The sequence below is a fragment of the Somniosus microcephalus genome, chromosome 11, assembly GCF_052327205.1.
Source record: "Somniosus microcephalus isolate GS21.2 chromosome 11, FLI_Smic_1.0, whole genome shotgun sequence".
Taxonomy (NCBI): Eukaryota; Metazoa; Chordata; class Chondrichthyes; order Squaliformes; family Somniosidae; genus Somniosus; species Somniosus microcephalus.
In genome coordinates, this window is record NC_140997.1 from 171,217,844 (window position 1) to 171,242,082 (window position 24,239).

At 44.4% G+C, this 24,239-nt stretch overlaps 1 protein-coding gene across 1 annotated transcript in view; it reads right to left on the reverse strand.

Annotated features, from left to right (window-relative positions):
* gxylt2 (glucoside xylosyltransferase 2) overlaps positions 1 to 24,239 on the reverse strand; it is a 41,659-nt gene that overhangs the window by 11,512 nt on the left and 5,908 nt on the right. Inside the window, exons 2-3 of the mRNA XM_086001427.1 lie at positions 9,201 to 9,393; positions 619 to 750 (exon numbers count right to left, since the gene is read on the reverse strand). Coding sequence (XP_085857553.1) covers positions 619 to 750; positions 9,201 to 9,393 — 325 coding nt within the window. The remainder of the gene's footprint in view (positions 1 to 618; positions 751 to 9,200; positions 9,394 to 24,239) is intronic.

Here is a 24,239-nt window from a genome sequence, read left to right on the forward strand (position 1 = left end):
GTATATTCTGGTAATAAACTAAAAAAAAAATTGGTATATTTTTGACTCTGTTGCAGAAATACTGTCCTCAGTGGCACAATAGCTAAAATGTTGTGCTATTGAGCCAGACAGAGGGGGATTGCTTTGACATCAATCCAAGCCTGTGCTGAGTTCAGTCACTGCTCAGATGGTCAGCTGAGTGCTACAATTGGCCTCAGTGTCTTTGGGCTATAGTAGGAGAAAGGAAAAAAGAAAAACTAAGGTTTCCAGTTCCAGTGAGCTGAGGTAGAAGTGCGACTATGTGGACAAAAATCAGGCTCGAATGAGATGGCCCCACTGTTGATTAAGTCCGGTAACACTCACTCACCGTGCTCACTCATGAAGAATCATCAGATTATTGCAGGCTTTCCAATACAGCATCCCTATGATCCACTGTCTTCAGAAAAGGAATGAGGGGGAAAAAACATGCTACTGCAGCCCCCAAAAGACTAATATTTTCTTTGATACTTTTTCACAAAAATCTAAAGTTACCTGAAGTTTCAAACCTAAATTTCCAAGCAGGATTATTAAATGGCAAATCTTGAAATAACACTCCTTAGAATTTCAGTAGTACAACTAAAGACAAAAATGGCAACATACTGGAAGAAAGAGGCGTTGAGCAGCACATGGTTTAAATAATTTTTTCCATTCCTGGGGATTCCCCACTGAAAAGGTGATTGGGTAGATGTTATATTCAAGGTGCGACTTGTATGAAAACGGCCAAGCTTTAATCTGTTAAAATCAAAAATAAGGAATTACAATACAATACACAGGATTTAAATTTTTCAGAGACAGATTTGCCGAATTAAATGAATGCATGAAGATTCTGGAGACCTGAGTGAAATTTGACAGATAGCCTCAATATTTTCAGAATAGTGCAGCCAAAGTATTTCAGCAATCTACAAATGTACACTGACCGATTCTTCAATGCACTACAGAAGCTCATTGTGCAACTTTTACTCTATTCGAATGTTGATTACTAAATCAGTGTAGTGAATTAAAAATACACTTCTTCTCAACGGAGTAGTCAAAAATAAATTGTGGAACTTCTCTGGTTTATCTGTAGGTTAACTAAAGATGTGTACTTTGTAACTTTCACCAACAGTACTGGTTATGTGCCACATATTCAAATGGTTGTTATCTCACTCAGCAATGAAAGTTGTCGAACTTTTGCACTGGTAACCAGATGTTGAAACAGTTCTCATTTCTGGTTTCTTGGTCAGCTGCAGAAGTTGCAAAGTTTTATCAACTGCAAAGTTCTTGGTGAAAGGGATTCAAAGACTTTTGCTGTCTGAGATCATACAGGTTGATATTCCCAAGGCCTGCTGGCAGCATTCCTCATCAATATGGTGAAGAGCTCTCATTCAAGATGATAGACCCAGTGTTACCTGGGTCGATGAGCCTGCTGCTGGGGCTATGTTAAATGGACTTAACAGCACAAGTACTAGGAGCCAGCTCACAGAATCTGGATGAAAAAAATAGACCAGCAACAGAGATGTAACTGTCGTACATGGCAGAAACCATCTTCACCAACTGAGACAAGATGTAGTCCCCAAAGTCATTTTCATAAAAGAAGAAATGCCTACGGTTGTCTAATAATGTGCTGTAGGACATCAATGTCACATCCTGCACACAATTTGCTGTTCATTTCCAAAGAACATGAACTTCTTGGTAAGTATTTTTATTGTTGACTCCAGTTGCTAAATTTCAACTGTAAAGTTTATATAAGAAAAGGCAGAACATGATTTTGGATAGTCTGCAGCAACCGAAGGAAATAAACAACCAGCTCCACAGGAATTACCTTAAAGTCTAGTGTATACACATCCTACTATTTTATGAAAAATACATTTACTTGTTTAGAGATTTCTTCCTGATTTTCCGATTATTAATTTACATATTTTTGTTTATTGCAGTGTTCGGTTATCTATTTTACCTTACGGTCCACCATGTAATTGCCAACTTCCTTCATTTACTCAAAAGTATCACCATGCTCCAACCTTAGAAGAGCAGCCTGAGCTCCCCTACAATTGTGGTATTATTCATTTCCCCATATCAACCATCATCAGAGACTTTCTGAATAAGATTAACAATGGAGTGCAAACTGCATTGTATGATGGCCAGTTTGTGCTGGAGGTCCAATTCACTAGAAATAGAATTAAGACTGTTGCAAACTAATTTCACTTAGGAACCTTACAGGAAGCAGAGAGGGGAGACCATCATCCCATCAGTCTGCATTTGAAACCAGGCTCCAGAAGTGAACGGAAGTTTTCCCACCCACTGCACCAACCAGTTCTCATCCTTTTCAAATATTTATTATTTTCTAAATGTCATCAACATTCTGAACATGTATGTGGCACTTAATATTTATTTCTCTATAATACTGAATTAGAACACAATTCACCGCATGTTTAATATAGATCAGATTTGACTTAATAATTCAGATTCTGGGCACTGCAAACATTTTAATAATAAATATTTGTATTTATTTGACAAATTCTGAACTGTTCCACAACTTACAAACAATATTAAACATTCATAATAGCATCTATTTATTGGCTAATTATTTCTCGTACTTAACAAGTGTTAATCCTGGAAGCTACATAACCTATTTTATACTCGGTGGTATTTAATAGTTTAGCATATTAAATGACATCAATAAACTGTATTACGTTTTTTAAAATTATTCATTCATGGGTTGTGGGCGTTGCTGGCAAGGCCAGCATTTATTGCCCATCCCCAATTGCCCTGGAGAAGGTGGTCGTGAGCCGCCTTCTTGAACCACTGCAGTCCGTGTGGTGAAGATACTGTTGCGTTTGCAAAGATAATCCAGAGACCGCAAGCAGAGTTCAGTTCATGCTGCTTTTATCATGGCTGCCACACACACACACTTCCAGGCACAAGCAATCGAATACCTATACACAATACAACGATAACAGCACTATCAAACTCCATGTGCTCAGGCCAAGGCAATCGAGAACCTATCCCCAATGTCAGACATAACATTTCCTCCCCCCTCACAGAATTTCAAACATGAAATGTAGTGACAAAGTCCTGTAGGTGGCCAGGGCGAGAACGTGTATGAACAGGCCGAGGTACGGACTGGTGAAGAGCAGGCTGAAGTGGGGACTGGTGAGGAGCAGGCTGAGGCACAACATCTGCTTGGGGGTTGGCTGGCTGAGCCACATGTGCATCCCGCCACTCTGGGGGTAAGGTTTGGGGATTAGGTCCGTATAATCCCGCATCAGGGGGTGCTGGCACCTTCCGAAGGCGGCTGGCATGCCACCGAGAGCCATCAGTGAGGCCGAAAGTGGCTGGTCCAAGTTGGCGGCTCATTTGGAGAGGGGAGGACCAGAATGACGCCATCTTATTGTTGCGGTGAGGCCTGTAGACTCTGACCCAATCGGAGACTGAGATGTTGGGCGCTTTGGCCCTCTTCGACTGGTCGAAGCGGAGTTTCATCTTCTCCTGCTGTCTAGCGACTGTGGCTTGAGCCGGTGGAGCAGGGCTCTGAGCTAGCGAGGGGCGGAGCCTGCCAAGGGCAGCATGAGCTCACAGCCTAGCATGAGGGATGCAGGTGAGACCCCTGTAGTGGAATGCTGGGAGGCTCTGTAGTGCAGCAGTGTGTGGAGGAGGGCCTTGTCAAACGCACACCCCTGGGATAGGTGTGCTCTGAGGCCATTTTTCAGTGTCTGGTTAAAACGCTCCACCCCCCCCCATTTGACTCGGGGTATGTGACGGATGCCCTTGCACTCAAGGTAAGAGGAGAGTTCCGAAGAGACCATTTGGGGGCCATTGTCTGTGGTGATGGCCTTTGGATGCCCCCAGCGGGAGAAGAGGGACTCAAGGATATCAATGATGACCCGAGAGGTGACAGAGCCCACAGCAGTGACCTCTGGCCATTTTGAGTGCAGGTCATAGGTCACCACTAGGAACCGTTAATGGTGGGGGACACCATGGATCTCCCCGCAGACATCCAGCTGCAGGTGCTCCCAGGGCTGAGAGGGCCAGGCAAGGGGTTGCAGGGGTGGAGGAGCTTGGTGGCCAGTCTTGCCACTTACAAGGCAGGCTGCACAGTCCTTGACCAGGGCCTCGATTTCCCTGTCGATACCCGGCCACCACACTCTGTCTCGGCATCGTTGTTTGAGCTTCACTATGCCCAAGTGGCCCTCGTGCGCCATGGATAAAACACGCGCACGAAGGGCACTTGGGACGACAGTGCAGAGCCCACGTACAACACAGGAGTCATTCCAGCAGGAGAGCTCCTCTTTAACTCTGGAGTAGGCAGACAGTTCCTCAGGCACCTTGCGAGGCCAGCCATCTCTGATGAAGGTGCACAGCTGGGAGAGGGCCGGATCCTGTTCAGAGGCCTCTTTGAACTCCTGGAGAGAGACTGTGGTTTGGAGAGGCGTGTGCAGCATCTGGACGATATCCCGTTCCACATGGTCAGACCCGACGAGTGGGGCTGGGGCAGAGACAGTGTGGGAGAGCAGATCTGCAACAACATTGTCACGTCCTGGTGTGAACTGGAGACTGAAATTGTATTGGCGGAGGCGGTCAGACCAGCAGTGTAGACGCAGTGGTCTGTGGCCCGTGCCGGATGTCGACATCAGGGCAGAGAGAGCCTGGTGATCGGTTCGCAGGGTGAAGGCACGGCCATACGTGTACAGGTGCCACCACTCACATGCCCAGACGCACGCCAGCGCCTCACGCTCGCCTACTGAGTACTTCTGTTCGGTAGGGCTGAGGGCTCGGGAGGCAAAGGCGATTGGTTTCTCCACTCCATTCTATATCTGCGATAACACCGCCCCCACAGCTGCAGCGGACGCGTCGCAGGTGACAAGGGTGAGCCAACACTGGAGGCGACGTGAGCTGCGATTTGAGGAGGCGAACAGCTTCCGTACAGGCTTGTGACCACACCCAGGGCTCATCCTTTCGCAGGAGCTGGCGCAGTGGGGCTGTGGTGGCTGAGTACTGGGGCAAAAACTTCAGGTAGTACCCAGTCATGCCAAGGAAGGAGGCAACCTGTGCTGCAGAACTGGGTTCTGGGATGCTATGAATGGCATCCACGTTTGACTGGAGTGGGGATATACCATCAGCCGACAACTGAAACCCCACAAATTCGATCTCTGAAACAGCAAAGACACACTTTGCACCATTCAGTGTGAGCTTGTGTTTTGCTAGAGCCGTGAAAACTCTGCGAAGGCGTTCGTCGTGAGTGGAGGTCGAGGGCCCATGCACGACGATGTCATCCAGGTAGATGGCCACCCCAGGAATGCCTGCGAACATAGAGGACATCACCTTTTGGAAGCAGCTGGGTGCAGAGCTAAGTCCAAATGGCATCCTGGTGTACCGAAAGACGCCAGCATGTGTCACAAAAGCAGTGAGGTCCCTGCTGCTGGGGTGGAGGGGAACCTGTAGATAGCCCTGTCGAAGGTCCAGTTTCGAGAAGAGGATGGAACCATAGAACTGCGCTGTGAGTTCCTCTGACGTGGGCAGTGGATATTTGTCAGGGATTACGGCCTTATTCACTGCTCGAAGATCGACACGGACGCGTAGACCACCTGACTTTTTCGTTGCGACCACCAGGTTGGAGACCCATGGGGAGGCATCAACTGGTTCGATGATGCCGGCTTCCAGTAGCTGCTTTAGTTCAGCTGTGACCCCGTCACGGAGAGCAAGCGGGATGCGGCGCAGTGGCTGAATGACAGGGGTAACGGTGGAGTCAACCATGGGCTGGTGGGTGAAGGCAGTCAGGCAGCCCAGACCCTCGAAGAGTGCTGGCCACGTTTGGCGCCACGGTGAGGCGACGTGCAGAATCGCAGACCCGCCGGTGTCCAAGAGAGAAAAACCCAGGTCAGTGAAAAGATCCAGTCCCATCAGGTTAGCTCCTTGGCGTGCCACATGAAAACAAATATCTGGCAAAACTTTTGTTCCATAGCATAGTGAGGTTGACTGAGCCCACTAGTCCAATTTTCGAATTACCATACCCGCAAAGGGCAGTGGAGAGCGCAGAGAGTGGCAGGGAGCTGAAAAAGCGTTTGAATGTGTCCACGTTCAGCAGTGAGATGCTGGCACCGGTATCCAATAACAGAGGGATGCACACATCATTCAGGTTAATTGTGCATGACTTGAAAGCCACTACTGGCCCAGAGCTCACGTTGTGAATTATAGGCCAACTGCTTGAGGACTGAGAGTGTTCATCTGTAGCAACAGGGGCAGAGCGGCAGACCTTGGCAAAGTGATTTTGTTTTCCACAATTGCGACAGACTTGGCCGCGCGCGGGGCAATTCTGCGCTCTGGTAGCATGTGAACGAGATCCGCAGTTTCCACACTGTTGCCGCGGTAGCACGCATTACCGTGTCAGGGCTGTTGGGGCCGAGGGCGCCGTCACTGGGTGTGTGTGCTAGTTTCGCTGCACATTCGGCTGCAGGCTCCACTTGAAAGGCAATGTTGACTGCCTGTGACAACGACAGATCGTCGGACTCGAGTAACAGTCTTTCACGCACTCTCACGTTGTTGGTGTGCTCTATTAGTTGATCACGCACCATCTCATCTTGTAGCGCACCGAACTTGCACGAGCTAGCTAACCCCCTCAAATTATCCACGTATTGATGCACTGACTCGCCGGGAAGTTGGTGACGCTGTCTAAAAATGAATCGCCGCAGGAGGGCACTTTGTGGGGCAGAGAAGTGTGTGCTTAACAGAGCCACAGCCACATCATACGTTTGAATTGAGTCTGCTGTGCATAATGTCCCAAGAACACGCTGGCTCTCCGCTCCCAAGCAATGGGATAACAGTGCCTTTTTCCGAGCCGTACTCACAGTTTCTAGTCCAAGAGCAATGAGGTAGGTTTCAAAGGACTGTAACCAGCGAACCCATGGGATCGGGAGCTCACCTGGTAGTGCAAGGAAGGGAGGAGGTGGTGGAAGAGAGATTTCAGCCATCCTTGTCGCCAAATGTTGCGTTTGCAAAGATAGTCCAGAGACCGCAAGCAGAGTTCAGTTCATGCTGCTTTTATCATGGCTGCCACACACACACACACTTCCAGGCACAAGCAATTGAATACCTATACACAATACAATGATAACAGCACTATCAAACTCCATGTGCTCAGGCCAAGGCAATCGAGAACCTATCCCCAATGTCAGACATAACAGATACTCCTACTATTTTATGAAAAATACATTTACTTGTTTAGAGATTTCTTCCTGACAGTGCTGTTAGGGAGGGAGTTCCAGGATTTTGACCCAGCGACGATGAAGGAATGGCGATATCACGTGGAGTGAATCGAATTGGCTGAAGACTGGCTCCTGTGATGGTGGGGCCGATATGGATCATCCACTCGGTACTTCTTGCTGAAGATGGTTGCAAACGCTTCAGCTTTGTCTTTTGCACTCACGTGCTGGACTCCACAATCATTGAGGATGGGGATATTCATGGAGCCTCCTCCTCCCATTAGTTGTTTAATGGGCCACCACCATTCATGACTGGATGTGGCAGGACTGCAGAGCTTTGATCTGATCTGTTGATTGTGGGATTGCTTAGCTCTGTCTATAGCATGCTGCTTCAATAAATAGAAGAGATGGAGCAGCACAGTGGTTAAGAACACAGTCATTTCACGTATAAGCCTTGTATTAAAACCGATCCTAGAATAACTGGTTGTAAATCTGCCCTCACATGGTTGTTAAGCAACTCTACACGATTGAACCCCAGTTCCGAGAAGATGCAAGTACACTGCACAAAGCTGCCCATTGTTAAACAACAGAGCAGCGTTACTCTGAAAGAACGCAGAAGTGGCTGATGTAAGATTTTGTGGGAAGTGCAATTATTCACAGGCAAAGACATGTTATTGGGGCTCAGTACAGACTTGTGCAACTTGAAGTTTTCTGTATTTTAGAAATAACTACAGTTAAACATTTTGGCTTGGTTACTTATCCTTTGTGGTTAATCACGCATTACAATGGGCCAGAATTTACTGTTTAACATAACAGTGAGGCTAGTGATGCTCAGCTTTACGCACAAATCGGACAGCAACTTCAGGCGAGCGCAGTTACACGCGGAAATATGGAAGTTGCTGTCCGGTTTGCACGGAAGGTTGTGGGTTCAAGTCCCACTCCAGAAACCTGAGCATAAAATCTAGAATGATACTCCAGTGCAGTACTGAGGGAGCGCTGCACTGTCAGAGGTGCCATCTTTTGGATGAGATGTTAAACCGAGACCCCGTCTGCCCTCTCGGGCGGGCGCAAAAGATCCCATGGCACCTTTTTGAAGAAGAGCAGGGGTGTTCTCCCTGGTGTCCTGGGCAATATTTATCACTCAACCAGAATCACTAAAAGAGATTATCTGGTCATTATCACATTGCTGTTTGTGAGCCCTTGCTGTGTGCAAACTGCTGCTGCATTCGCTAGATTACAACAGTGACTGCACTTCATTGGCCGTAAAGCGCTTTGGGACATTCTGAGGTTGCGAAAGGCACTATATAAATGCAAGTCTTTCAGTTTCCAGCTGAGACCAGCTCACTCAGCACAGACCAAGGATCAAACATGGAATTTTCCTGTTGTGTACGGCACAGCAGCACGTCGCAGAAACCGATTTGAAATATAGAGAGGATTTTACTGACCACGGGTAGTTACTTGTATAAACAATCATTGAATAAATGGATGTTAATTCAAACTGGTCGAATTCCGGCCACTGCAGGTTCTGAAACTGCATCATACAAACATCAATTATTCACCAGGGTGACCGATCCACCACCTTTCTAACATCAAGAACACTGGATTTCATTTCAGAAATATATTCTAGTGTGTAATTAACCACAAGAACAGCAGGAACCAAGCCAAAGTTTTTTTTATTGTACTTCTAAGGAAAACTTTGAGCTACACATGGCCCGCTGTGTGGGATGGATCAATAGATCAGTCATTAGCCTATCAAAAGAACATTAAAATTCAGAGACACAACATAAACTGTGGATTCTTTGGTGAAATACCAGCCTGTTTGAAGTCAGCATGTGGGAGGATGCAAAACGACTTGAATAAAGTAAGCCACATAATGAGTGGCAACATACTTGGAGATTAATATTTGCACCATTTAACAGACATTGTAGTTTCAAAATCTACTCTGGATTTCATTTAAAAAACCACATGTTTCGACAGCTCTTGCTTCTTTTTGTTGGAGACACTTACACTGTTTTCAAACTGTGGCTGGAGAGCATCCTCAGCAAAAATGTGGAATTTTATCTTATTTGAGCTGAAAAGGATAGCTGATTTTAACATGGTCATTGTCTCTTCAAGCCGGTCCCCACAGGCCACCACTGCCAAGTGCATCCATTCTTCTCCATGCCACACATGGAGGCGAAACATTGGCTCATTAAGATTTCTAAAGGAAAACAAAATATCAATTAAAATCTCCCATTACAGATTTTAAAATGTACACTGCCAGTTCAGCCTTCTTGTTTCTTTGCCTTGCTCTCTCACCACCACATATGGCAGCTGTCATGTTCAATCGCTCTCTGACATCTCAGAACGAGTGCAAGCGTGGGCACAAAGCCCCAACCACATCAAAGGCATTCAGATTTTTATGCATCTTTGTTAATATTAGAAATTGTCAAATATTTTCCTATATCTGTTCTCCCTCGCTGCAGTGCAAAATAATTTACAAAACTATCTAAGTATATTTATCTAAATATAAACTGCTTGCTGCAAACACTATTATAGAATGATACAGCACAGGAAGCAGCCAGTTGGTCCATGGTGCCTGTACCAGCTCTGGGAAAGAGCTATCCAATTAGTCCCACTCCCCTGCTCTTTCCCCATAGCCCTGCAAATTGTTCCCCTTCAAGTATTTATCCAAGACCCTTTTGAAAGTTATTATTGAATCTGCTTCCACCACCCTTTCAGGCAGTGCATTCCAGATCATAACAACTCACTGGAAACAGTTTCTCCTTATTTACTCTATCAAAACCCTTCATGATTTTGAACACCTCCATCAAATCTCCTCTTAACCTGCTCTGCTCTAAGGAGAACAATCCCAGTTTCCTCTAGTCTCAACGCATAACTAAAGCCTCTCATCTATGGTAATTCTAGTAAATCTCCTCTGCACCCTCAATAGGCCTTGACATCATTCCAAGAGTGTGGTGTCCAGAATTGGCCACAATACTCCAGCTGGGGCCTAACCAGCATTTTATAAAGGTTTAGCACAACTTTCTTGCTTTTGTACTCTATACCTCTGTTTATAAAGCCAAGGATCCCGTATGCCTTTTAAACAGCCTTCTCAACTTGTTCTGCCATCTTCAAAGTCTCTCTGTTCCTGCACCCTCTTTAAAATTGTACCATTTAGTTTATATTGCCTCTCCTCATTTTTCTTATCAAAATGAATCACTTCACATTTCTCTGCGTTAAATTTCATCTGCCATGTGTCTGCCCATTTTATTCGTCTATGTCCTTCTGAAGTCTGTTACTAACCTCTTCACTATTAACTACATTTCTGAGTTTCGTGTCATCTGCAAACTTTGAAATTATGGCCTGTATACCCAAGTCTAGATCATTAATATAGATCAAAAGGAGCAGTGGTCCCAACATCAACCCCTGGGGAACACCACTGCACACTTCCCTCCAGTCTGAAAAACAACTGTTCACCACTACTCTCTGCTTCCTGTCCATTAGCCAATTTCAGGTCCACGCAGCCACTGTGCCTTTAATCCCATGGGCTTCAATTTTGCTAACAAGTGTATTATGTGGCACTTTATCAAACGCCTTTTGAAAGTCCATATATACATCAACTGCACTACCCTCATCAACCCTGTCCATTACTTCATCGAAGAACTCAATCAAGTTAGTCAAACACGATTTTCCTTTAACAAATCCATGCTGGCTTTCATTAATTAGCCCGTTAAAGGATTGTCTTTTCTAGATCAGGCTCAAACTCACAACCTAGGTATTTCCCCAGCCTGGACTGTCATATAAGGGCTGCACGGTGACTGACTGCGCCACTAATGGAACATACATTATTGCATTGTAAAACAAAGTCCCTGTGGACTAGCATGGCTCAGTGGTAGCGCTCTTGCCTCTGAATTACTAAGTCATAGGTTCAAGACCTACTCCAGAACTTCCGCACAATAACTAGGATGACAGTTGGGTGAAGATCCCATGGCACTATTTTAAGAAGAGCAAGAGAGTTCGCTCAGTGTCCTGGCTAATATTACTCCCTCAACCAACACCACCAAAACATATTAGTTGGTCATTTATCTCACTGCTGTTTGTGGAACCTTTGTGTTCAAATTGTCTGTTTCATTTGCCTTCAGAACAGTGATTGCATTTCAAAAATAAACCATAGCTTGTGAAGCAATTTAGGATGTAAGGAGGTGGTTCCTTTCCCAAAGAATAGTGGTCCTCTGGATCAGGCTGCTGTCATGTGCTGTGGATGCTGATTCGCTGAATCCTTCAAGCGAGAGCTGGACCTGTTTCTGGCTGGGGCAGAGATCATCTCTTACAGAAGGTAGGCACTGTAGGAAAATCAAGGCCAGTGTGATCTCCTGAACAAGTTTCGATCACCTAGATGGGTCGGAGAGGAATTTCCCAGATTTTTTTCCCCAAATTGGCCTGGGTTTTTTATCTGTTATTTTGCCTCTCCCGGGGAATCACACTGGGCCGTATTTTGCAAACCTTACGGGTGTGTATGAGGTGCGCAAGTGCCGATAGGGGCCGCACAAGTTCCGGGTTTAGGCATGTGAAGCGCATGCGCTAAAGCCCGGAACTTGCAATGTCAAGAATTCTCTTAACAGATCCTCCGCATCCCCAGGAGATGGGCCTCTGCGGGTGGAGAGTTGCGCTATTTGCCCAACTTCCGCCTGCTGAATGCCCGTGAAAGGCCTGCTTTTACCAGCACAAGAGTTTTAAAAAAATAGAAAAATAAAATTTTAGCATCCATTTATACATTAAAAACCCATCCAATAAGGCAAGTCTATTTTTAGCCCTGATAAAACATTAAAAAAAATTCAAAAAATAAAATTATTTAAAATATTTAATTAAATGGCATTTTAATTCATTTTAAATATGTAATAAAAAAAATTCATGTGTTTGTGTATTTTTTAAGTGATCCTCATTCATACATATGGGAGCTCTGTACGTATGGAACTCCCTTATGTGTGAATGGGGATTCCCTTCTTTTATTGGTTGGGCCGGCCCACGTGATCTACCCGGAGAGGTCCAGGATCGCAAGCCTCCATATCTCCCGGGCCACCAGGTAAACGCGTAGATATTTTACAGGTTGGAGGCATCCGCCCACGGGAAGCCTCCGATCGCAAATGTTGGGCCATGGGTTCTGGTGGGGTGGAGTATATATGTTGTGATACACAAGGTATCGCAATTGTGTGGGACAGGCTCGATGGACCAGAGGGTCTTTACCTGTCCATCAGTGTTCGTATGTAGGATGTCCTGAGGATGTGAACGGTGATATATAATTGAGTTCCTTCTTTCATACATAGGCTCACAAGAATAGGAGAGAAAGAAGCACTTGCATTTATACAGCATCTTTTATAACCTCAGGACATCTCCATGCGCTTCACAGTCAATAAAGTACTTTTCAAGTGTAGTCACTGCTATAATGAAGAGAAACATGGCAGCCAATTTGCCCTTTATTTTGGGCTCATAAAACATAAATACTGTTGTGTGCTGACAGAGATATACCTCCTCGTATCCTTTGAGGTCAGAACTTCAAGACACAAACCAAAAGAAGCATTCTACAGTTGAACAAAGCTCATCAAATGATGGTTTCCTGAACATCAGCTAGATGCTGGGTACAAATCCAACTGCAGATATCATCTTGTCCTTTACCTTAAATTGATAGATTTCAGGACAAAACAAGGAGGCTGCGTTAAATAGTTTCTCCTTGGTTTGCAATTAAAGCATATTTCTATATAAATATTTCCCAAGTGAGCATGAAAACCCATAGATATCGTCAGGTGACTACACGTACATTCCAGCTTAACCACCCGTTGAGTAGACAACCAAACTGATCTCCTGTAAAGCCTCCAACCCCCAGAGATATCTGCGCTCCTCTAATTCTGCCCTCTTGAGCATCCCTGATTATAAATCGCTCAACCATTGGTGGCCGTGCCTTCTGTTGCCTAGGCCCTAAGCTCTGGAATTCCCTCCCTAAACCTCTCCACCTCGCTACCTCTCTCTCCTCCTTTAAGACACTTCTTAAAACCTACCTCTTTTGGGCACGCGCCCTAATTTCTCCTTATGTGGCTCGGTGTGAAATTTTTTGTCTTATAATACACCTGTGAAGCACCGTGGGATGTTTTACTACATTAAAGGTGTTATATAAATACAAGTTGTTATTGTTGTTGTTGGGGCCAAGGATGGTAAGAAGAAACTGCTATCCGAGGGCAAAAGCAGCCATCGTAGTTGTGGACATTTGTTCACATTTACCTGCTTGCAAAATTTGATACAGCATGAATGGTCTCACAAGCCAAAAAGAGTGGGAAAACCACACCAGCCCATTCCCTCTCTCATAGGACCAATTCAAGTCCCAGTACATCAACTATCCCTGCAAACTTTACAAACGCTGATTAAATCCTACGCAGAAGGTCTCTCAGACTGAAATGGAGACCAAGAAATTCTGGAATCATTCAGGGGGCAGTTCAATAGGGAGATTGTAGGCTTCTATGGAAGGATGGGCCAAATGACTTCCCTTATCTATCTATACTTATATACTTGTTAACCTGGCCAATGCACAAAGGTCAGCTGAAAAATAATGAAGCTGGTGGGTGAGAAATGAAAGTTAAATAAAACAGTGCACATGTTTGAGCAAACACACACAAGCATAGTACATGAGTTAGGGAAGAACTACTGTGAGTGGATGTGAACCAGTCTCTATCCGCAGATGAGAGGAAACAGGATTTGAAGGCAATGGCGATGTTTTCTCACACTTCCATTATCATCAAGTGGCTGTCGGAGCCAGGAGGCAAAGGGGTATGCGATTGAAAAACAAATTTGATGCCTATTTTGTCAATAAATGTGTACAGAACAGTTTGATTCCTTTCTGCCAATGTCAATCATTACCAGCAACATGAAATCCACAGCTACAAGCCAGATACATGTAATGCAGGGTTTTTTTCCACAAAAAAAATGTAAACCTTCATCACAGTTTTTCATTCCTCATCGAATTCAGAATTATAAATCCTGAGGCAAAAATAAACCAAGACCACAGTAAAAGGCACTTTATAACATTCACTGAATTACTAACAACATCTCCAGGCATGTTTATAGTGTGCAGGGGCACCATTTAAAGGTAACAGATTTAGTGTGAAATGATGGGGGAGGAGGTGGTAAGCCTATTTAAGGTACACCAGCAGTGTTATGTAGTTACTGGGATAGCCAGGACCACTCGGCTCCCGACCTCATTACAGCCTTGGTTCAAACATGGACAAAAGAGCTGAATTCCAGAGGGGAGGCGAGAGTGACCGGCCTTGACATCAAGGCAGCATTTGACCAAGTGTGGCATCAAGGAGCCCTAGTAAAACTGAAGTCAATGGGAATCGGGGGGGGGGGGGGGAAAACTCTCCACTGGCTGGAGTCATACCTAGCACAAGGGAAGATGGTTGTGGTTGTTGGAGGTCAATCATCACAGCCCCAGGATATCGCTGCAGGAATTCCTCATGGCAGTGTCCTAGGCCCAACCATCGTCAGCTGCTTCATCAATGACCTTCCCTCAATCATAAGGTCAGAAGTGGGGATGTTCGCCGATAAGTGGCAGGTAACATTCACACCACACAAGTGCCAGGCAATGACTATCTCCAACAAGTGAGCATCTAACCACCGCCCCTTGACATTCAAAGGCTTTACCATCGCTGAATCCCCCACCATCAATATCCTGGGGATCACCATTGACCAGAAACTTAACTGGACCAGCCCACTTGATTGGTAACCCATCCACCACCTTAAACATTCACTCCCTCCACCACTGGCGTACCATGGCTGCAGTGTGTACCATCTACAAGATGCACTGCAGCAACTCGCCAAGGCTTCTTTGGCAGCACCTCCCAAACCCACGACCTCTTCCGCCTAGAAGGACAAAGGCAGCAGGCGCATGGGAACACCACCACCTGCAAGTTCCCCATCAAGTCACACATCATCCTGACTTAGAAATATATCGCCGATCCTTCATTGTCGCCGAGTCAAAATCCTGGAACTCCCTACCTAACAGCACTGTGGGAGTACCTTCACCACACGGACTGCAGCGGTTCAAGAAGGTGGCCCACCACCACCTTGCCAGCGACGCCCACATCCCATGAACGAATAAAAGCCAGAAAGTTTAGTTAGATGGCGGGATATATTTCTTTTCTCAGAGAGTCATCACTTTCTGGAGCAAATGGGTAAGGAGTACCGACAGTCCTTTAAAAAGAGGAAGTTGCAAGTGTCTGAGAGAAAAATATAAGTTGCCAGTTAGATATGATTGTGAGGTGTTATGGACTATCAAGATTTCCTGGAACTTTGCTTGACTGCCGTAGGAATTCAGAGAGAAATTTCTGAGAAATTTTTCTAAATTGGCAACAGACTTTTTTCTGTCTCTCTCAGGGAATTGCCTGGTCAGGGAATGAGGTGTATGAGATTTCACCGTTGCCTGACTGTGGCCGCCTTGATCAGCTTGTTGGTCCTTTCTCATTGTTTTCATTATATAATACAAATGGGAGTGAATTAATTCAAACAAAATTCAATTATTTCTTTGAGGCAATTTGAAGAAATCATATTTGAATTAAGTCAGACGGTAGTTGTTTACAGTAAAGGAAATCCCAAGGAAACTAATACTGAATCAGGGTTGGGGATTCACCAAAAATAATGTAAGCAAAATAACAGCAATGAAGAAAGTAATGGCACTAAAGAGTGACAGATCCCCAGGACCAGATGGTTTATATCCCAGGGTTTTAAAGGAAGTAGGTGAGAACATTGCTGATGCCCTAACTATAATCTTCCAAAGTTCTCTTGATTCAATAACCATTCCTTTAGACTGGAAAATTGCACATGTCACTCTGCTATTTAAGAATGGTGAGAGAGGGAAACCAGGGAATTTTAGACCAGTTAGCCTAACATCTGTTGTCGGGAAATTACTGGGGTCTATAATTAAGAATAGTGACTGAACACCTTGAAAATTTTCAGCTGATCAGAGAGAGCTAGCATGGATTTGTAAAGGGTAGGTTGTGCCTGATGAAGCTGATTGAATTTTTTGAAGAGGTGACTAAAGTAGTGAACAGGGGAATGTCTATGGATCTTATTTATATGGACTTCCAGATGGCATTCGATAAAATCCCTCAAAAGAGACTGTTAGCTAAAGTTGAAGCTCATGGAATTGAAGGCAAATTATTGACCTGGTTAGGAAATTCGCTCAGCAGCAGGAGACAGAGAGTAGGAATAATGGGCAGGTACTCAAATTGGCAGGATGTGACTAGTGGTATCCCAAAGGGATCTGTGTTTGGGCCTCAACTATTCACCGTATTCATTAATTTTTTAGATGATGGGATAGTGAGCCACATATCCAAGTTTGCCAACGACAAATATAGGCGGCATTGTAAGCAGTGTAAATGGAAGCATAAAATTACAAAGAGATATTAATAGATTAAGTGAATGGACAAAGCTGTGGCAAATGGATTTCAATGTAGGCAAATGTAAGGTTATCTACTTTGGACCTAAAAAGGATAGATCAGGGTACTTTCTAAATGGTGAAAAGCTAGAAGCAGTGGAGGACCAAAGAGACTTAGAAGTCCATGTACACAGATCATTAAAATGTCATGAACAAGTACAAAAAAAAATCAAAAAGGCTAAAGGAATGCTGGCCTTTATATCTAAAGGACTAGAGTACAAGGGGATAGAGGTTGTGCTACAGCTCTACAAAGCCCAAGATCGAGCAGACCTGAAGTACAGTGTTCAGTTCTGGGCACCACACCGTAGGAAGGATGTATTGGCCTTGGATGGAGTGTAGCGTAGATTTATCAGAACCTGGACCCCAAGGGTTAAATTACGGAGGTGAGATTACACAAACTAGGGTTGTATACCCTGGAATTTAGAAGGTTATGTGGTAACTTGATCAAAGTTTTCAAGATATTAAGGTGAACTGATCTACCCTGTTTCTATCTACCCTATTTCTACTGGTTGGGTAGTCTTGGACTAGGGGGCATAGCCTAAAAGTTAGAGCCAGGCCTTTCAGGAGTGAAGTTAGAAAACACTTCTACACACAAAGGGTGGTAGAAGTTTGGAACTCTCTTCTGTAAACGGCAGTCAATTGTTAATTTTAATTTTGAGATTGATAGATTTTTGTTAACCAAAGGTATTAAGGGCTATGGGCCAAAGGCGGGTATATGGAGTTAGGTCACAGATCAGCCATGATCGCACTGAATGGCGGAATAGCCTGCTCCTATTCTTATGTTCCTAACTGAAAGCAGAGCTCAATCTCATTTCAAAACATAAAATCACCAGCATGTTTTTCATGTAGAATGTCAGATCAGAACATTTCAAATATAAAAGCTACTTCAGTTTCACTGCATTCTTAAAACCATCATGGGCCCCGATTTTAACTCCAGGTGGATTCCACGCTCAGGCCAGAGTTAAAATTGCAGTCAGGTCTCAATGATGTCATCGGGCTGCAACATGGATATGTAAAGAAGGACCCTGTTGACTCTAGGTGCGTGTCCTTGATACCTGTTCGGGAAAGCAGGTTAAAATTGCAGATGTTGTGATCATGGCGGCTTTCGCACAGATTTTAACTGCCCACCCGCCAGGCTTGTGCTGAGCGAGTAGGGTTAAAATCACCCCCAATTGTCTTTGTGAGGGACAAAAAAAAGTACACAATACTACTTAGATAGATCTAGATTTCTATGGAAGGCTATCTTGGCCAGCTAGTTTCCCAGAGGGAAGTCGTAATATGTACAAGTTATTTGTATCAAAAACTAGCATGTCTTAAATGCATGTAAAACTTGCAGACACATCTGTTGAACACTTGGGTTGTTCACAAAGCCAGGCTGTTTGTTATAAAGAAAGAACTTGCATTTATACAGCACCTTTCATGATCTCAGGACATCCTGAAGTGCTTTACATACATTACAACAGTGACTGCACTTCAACAGTGTAAGAAACGTGGCAGCCAATTTGTACACAGCAAGGTCGTACAAACAGGAATGAGATAAGTGACGAGATTATCTGTCTTTAAGTGTTGGTTGAGGGATAAATGTTGGGCAGCACACCGGGAGTGCTATCTTGCTCTTCTTCGAAAAGTGCCGTAGGATTTTTTACGTACACCTGAGAGAGCAGACAGTGCCTCGATCTAACATATCATTCAAAAGACAGTACATCTGACAGTGCAACACTCCCTCAGTACTGCATTGAAGTGCTAGCCTAGATTGTGTGCTCAAGTTTCTAGAGGGGGCTTGAACCCATGACCTCCCAATTCAACGGTGAGAGTGCTACCACTGAGCCAGGGCTGACACCATGCAAGTTAGGTGTCAAAAGATAAAAACAAACTAGAACAGCTGGAAGTCTCCTGCTCGCACTCTATCTGTCAGAATGCCAGAATTGATTATGAACACTATTGCTTGCTTACTGAGAAATATCATATTTGTTTTTCATGGAATTTGGCTTTCACTTCAAAGCAAGACAGGACTGTATCTGGGCAGCAGTCCTAGAATATTCAGTACCCTGCCCGCCTGCCAGCTTCCATACTGTAGCAGCGGTGAAGCATCCATGAAATATTCAGCAAAAACTCAGTTAAAACATTATGAAAAGAATACTACTTAACATTTTCAGACAGTTCAACATGCTTACTAAGTCAAGCACGGTACTGCTGATGAATTGCTTCTGTGTAATTACGAGTCCTGTGGCACACTATTCACTTCACGTCAAAACATAAAGTTGCTTTGGCCCAGTAAATAGAGTTGGAAGAGAATACAAATTGTAACAACAAATGCAATTATGCCAAAATTTAAAAATGACATATTTTGGCCTTTTGCAGTCCCTCAGGCCCAATAAACTTGATAATCTAAAACAAGCATCACAGGAATGGAAAGCATGGCAACGCAATGGAATGCTTCATTTTCCTGTGCAGCAGAATAGCTATAGCAACATAGTGAAGGATCAGAAGAACGTAAGAAATAAGAGCAAGAGTAGGCCATACTGCCCCTCGAGCCTGCTCCGCCATTCAATAAGATCATGGCTGATCATCGACCTCAACTCCACTTTCCTGCCCGATCTCCATATCCCTTGATAAGAACATAAACCTGCCTGTCCTCATTGGGAGATGTGGACCTGCGTTACTTGCTGGTGTCGAAATATATGAAATGGTATTTTCCCATTGCTTCATAATATGTCCATATTAATTGGGCTCACGGCTCCAGCCACTGTGTTAGTGATGAGTGATTCTACTCATCAGTGGCTGGGGACATGATGGGTGCTCGAGGTATTCAGCATTTCGTTTCAGTAGGATTATTAAGGCAAGCGTCATGTTAACTGTCTTTTGCATGCTCCTGCACTTCTTGAGGGGGCAAGGAGATACCCAATATTGTCAAGGTGGAGGTCAGCTGACAAACATACACAAAAGATTTGATGTATATTTAAATATTCCAAGCACGCGCTTCCATCAATGCTCATTTGGTAAAGGTAGCACGAATCTGAACTACAAAGATTACGAAGGCATCAGCTTTGATCCCAAGTCTGTGCTGAAGTGGCATAACACATGTAGAAAATAGAGACCTCACTGTCTAGGCTCATGGTTGAGGAATGACCACTAAGTTGAGGCACTGGAGGATGCAAGAAATCCATGGAATCATGCCCCGGTAAATGGGATTCTGGGCTCTAAATATCAGGGAACTGAATGTAAAACAAAAACAGAAAATATTGGAAACACTCTAAGTCACAGAATCACAGAATCACAGAAACCACACAGTGCAGATAGAGGCCATTTCGGCCCATCGAGCCTGCACCGACACATATCCCACCCGATCCCCATAACCCCTACATATCCCACCCTATCCCCGTAACCCCACGTATTTAATCCCCCTAACACTAAGGGTCAATTTATCATAGCCAATCAACCTAACCCGCACATCTTTGGACTGTGGGAGGAAACCGGAGCACCCGGAGTAAACCCACGCAAACACGGGGAGAATGTGCAAACTCCACACAGACAGTCGCCCGAGGCTGGATTCGAACCCGGGTCCCTGGCGCTGTGAGGCAACAGTGCTAACCACTATGCCACCGTGCTGCCCTGTGTCAGGCAGCATCTGTGGAGAGAACAGACAAGTTAACATTTCAGTTATGGACCCATCATCAGAATTGGAAGATATTACAGATTAACAGCATTTAAAAAGGACCAGATCAAGGGAAAATTTAGGCTTATTAACAGAAACATAAAAGGGGTAAGTTAGAAGTTTTTTCACATAAAGGGTTAGTGCATTACTACAAATTAGAGCAGAGACAATCAGGCCATTTAAAAAGGAAATAGATGAATACTTGAAGAATATTCAAGGGCACAGGGAAAGAGCAGAAACTAGGGTCAAGCAGATAGCTCCTCTGTGGAACTACTATTGTCACAGGCACAGTGGAACAAACGCACTCTTCCTGTGCTGCAACTTCTATGATCCACCATCTTCAATCAGGGAGAAGTGGGAGGGAACTTTTAAAAAAATAATTCCAGATATTTACATAAACCAAGTTCTACCAAATGTCACAGCAAAGACTGCAACAGTATCTGTTTTATTCTATTATGTCCATGATTTCTGAACAGTGTTCAGTGCCATTCGCAACTCCTCAGATAATGAAGCAGTCTATGCCCGCATGCAGCAAGATCTGGACGACATTCGGTCTTGGGCTGATAAGTGGCAGGTAACATTCACGCCACACAAGTGCCAGGCAATGACTATCTCCAACAAGCGAGCGTCTAACCCTTGACATTCAACAGCATTACCATCGCCGACTCCCCCACCAGAAACTTCACTGGACCAGCCACACAAATACTGTGGCAACAAGAGCAGGTCAGAGGCTGGGTATTCTGTGGCGAGTGTCTCACCTCCTGACTCCCCAAAGCCTTTCCACCATTTACAAGGCACAAGTCAGGAGTGTGATGGAATACTCTCCACTTGCCTGGATGAGTGCAGCTCCAACAACACTCAAGAAGCTCGACACCATCCAAGACAAAGCAGCCCGCTTCATTGGCACCCCATCCACCACCGGCGTACCGTGGTTGCAGTGTGCACCATCTACAACATGCACTGCAGCAACTCGCCAATGCTTCTTCGGCAGCACCTCCCAAACCCGCGACCTCTACCACCTAGAAGGACATGGGCAGCAGGTGCATGGGAACACCATCACATGCAAGTTCACCTCATCCTGACTTGGAATTATATCGACATTCCTTCATCATCGCTAGGTCAAAATCCTGGAACTCCCTCCCCAACAGCATTGTGGGAGTACCTTCACCACACAGACTGCAACGGTTCAAGGCGGCGGCTCACCACCACCTCCTCAAGGGCAACTAGGAATGGGCAATAAATGCTGGCCTTGCCAGCGATGCCCACATCCCACGAACGAATAAAAAAACAATTTAGATGGGTGACTTAAAAAGCCAATATGATCAATGCAGGATGAGGTACTATGTAGGCTTGGTTTTCAATTCTTGACCAGATGTGTGCACCTTCCACTAAATTAAATTCCACCGTAGGGGCCTCAGTTTAGTATTCAGTTCTCATTTCCAAGTATAGTAGACATCATATAAGGTTTTGGGATGATAGAATATTAGGCGTTTGTACAACCTGGATTTCAAATACGTGCTGTGAGCATTCTTCGTCTACAATGTCTACTGGGGTTTTGCCACATTATTATCTTTGCACAGTCAAGAATGAATGACTGATCTAAAGACACTTCAATAACAACTTACATTTACATAGAACCTTAATGTCACAAAATATCCCAAAGCATTTTACAGAGAAGAAACTAGTGTTGAGCAGTAATGGAGAAGTGACCAGAAATGTGATCAGAAAGATAGGTTTTGAAGAGGCTTTTGAAAGAGAGAGAAACAAGCCAGAAGCTTTACACACCAGGTGACCAAAGATAAGGAGCGTTGGACTAAAATGCAGCCAAAAGTTGAGCAGCCCTGTACTGGCTGCGCTAGACGTGCTCCTATCTAGTTATCCAGCAAGTTAAACACTTATTCAAAGTAATTCCTCGTGAAGCTGTTTGCTGTTTTGAAGCTTTACTTGAACAAATTTGTGAAACTGTAAACAAAGACAAAGTATGTTTTGTACATAAACTGAGTACTATACATTCGATATTACATAAGATATAAACATATTTACAATAGTAGAATAGATTAATTGTATAACTAACATTTGGACTAACTTCTGTAACTATTAAATATTAACCTTTTATAAACATAGTGTTATCAAAATACTACTCTGACAACGTTGCTATTATGCTAACAAACAAAGATACTCACAGATATTGCGCTTGGCCTAACATATGAAATCAGATTACATTGGATTGAGGATGGAGCCCCTCATGGCAGATTCTCCATTACTCAAGTCAGGTTCTTCCTGGAATTCTACTTCCTGGGATTCTGCTTCCTGAGTCACACAGGAAGAAAGGTAGAGAGAGGGCGAATGACCTCTCACACAGGAAGAAAGGTAGAAAGGTCAAATGACCTTTGCTGCATACAAACTGCCAACACGATAACCACCACCAGAGGGTGCTATCTGCATATAAAATGGTCCATCAGTCCAGAACATCACTGCTATACAATAGCTACCACCAGAGGGTGCTATCTGCATGTAAAATGTCCAGAACAAGCCCCTTTAAATAGCAAGAGCGGCTACAACCTCTGGCACTGCAAATAAATATGAAATATGTCTTTGTCCAGGCCGCAGAATGGATATGCAGCCTGGGCGTCTGTAAAGTAGCTAAGGATAACATCTGAAGCCACAGCGCCATGCATCACTCTCCACCCCAGGTCCCCATTGGTGCACGGGAGACTCCCCGAATACAGGGCTTTCCATTGGGGATGCTTGCCTCTGCTGGCCAACAAGATTCATCATAGATCTGGGCTCAGAAACCCAGTGCAAGTTGGTCAAATTTGCAGAAGATAATTAACCTGGACAAACTCCAGTGAGCTGGTAAAAAAAATTAATACAGTAAAGTGTGAAGTACTGCACAAAGGAAGGAAAATGGGAAACGCATCTATTCCATGACTGGTGCTGAAATAGCTAAAGATGAAGTTGAATGAAACCCAAATGTATGAGTAGACTCTATATTCAACATATCCAATCAATGTAGAGCAGCAATCAACAAACCCAACAGAATGTTGAACTAGTCAAAATAGAACCACAAAAGAACCACATAGGAAGTTAGTGTGCAAAATTAAAGCACATGGGATTGGAGGTAATATACTGGCATGGATTGAAAATTGGTTAACAGACAGGAAACAGAGAGTTGGAATAAAAGGGTCTTTTTCGGGGTGGCAGGTGGTCACTAGTGGGGTACCGCAGGGATCAGTGCTTGGGCCCCAGCTATTCACAATATATATCAATGATTTGGATGAGGGAACCAAATGTAATATTTCCAAGTTTGCTGTCGACACAAAACTAGGTGAGATTGTGAGTTGTGAGGAGGATGCAAAGAGGCTTCTAGGCGATTTAGACAAGTTGAGTGAGTGGGCAAATACATGGCAGATGCAGTATAACGTGGATAAATGTGAAGTTATCCACTTCGGTAGGAAAAACAGAAAGATAGAGTATTATTTAAAAGGTGATAGATTGGGAAATGCTGATGTACAAAGGGACCTGGGTGTCCTTGTACACCAGTCACTGAAAGCAAACATGCAGGTGCAGCAAGCAGTTAGGAAGGCAAATGGTATGTTGATCTTCATTGCAAGAGGATTTGCGTATAGGAGCAAGGGTGTTTTACTACAGTTGTACAGGGCCTTGGTGAGACCACACCTGGAGTACTGTGTGCAATTTTGGTCTCCTTACCTAAGAAAGGATATACTTGCCATAGAGGGAGGGCAGCGAAGGTTCACCAGACTGATTCCTGGGATGGCAGGACTGTCGTATGAGGAGAGATTGGGTCGACTAGGCCTGTATTCACTAGAGTTTAGAAGAATGAGAGGGGACCTCATTGAAACGTATAAAATTCTGACAGGGCTAGACAGACTGGATGCAGGGAGGATGTTTCCCCTGGCTGGGGGGT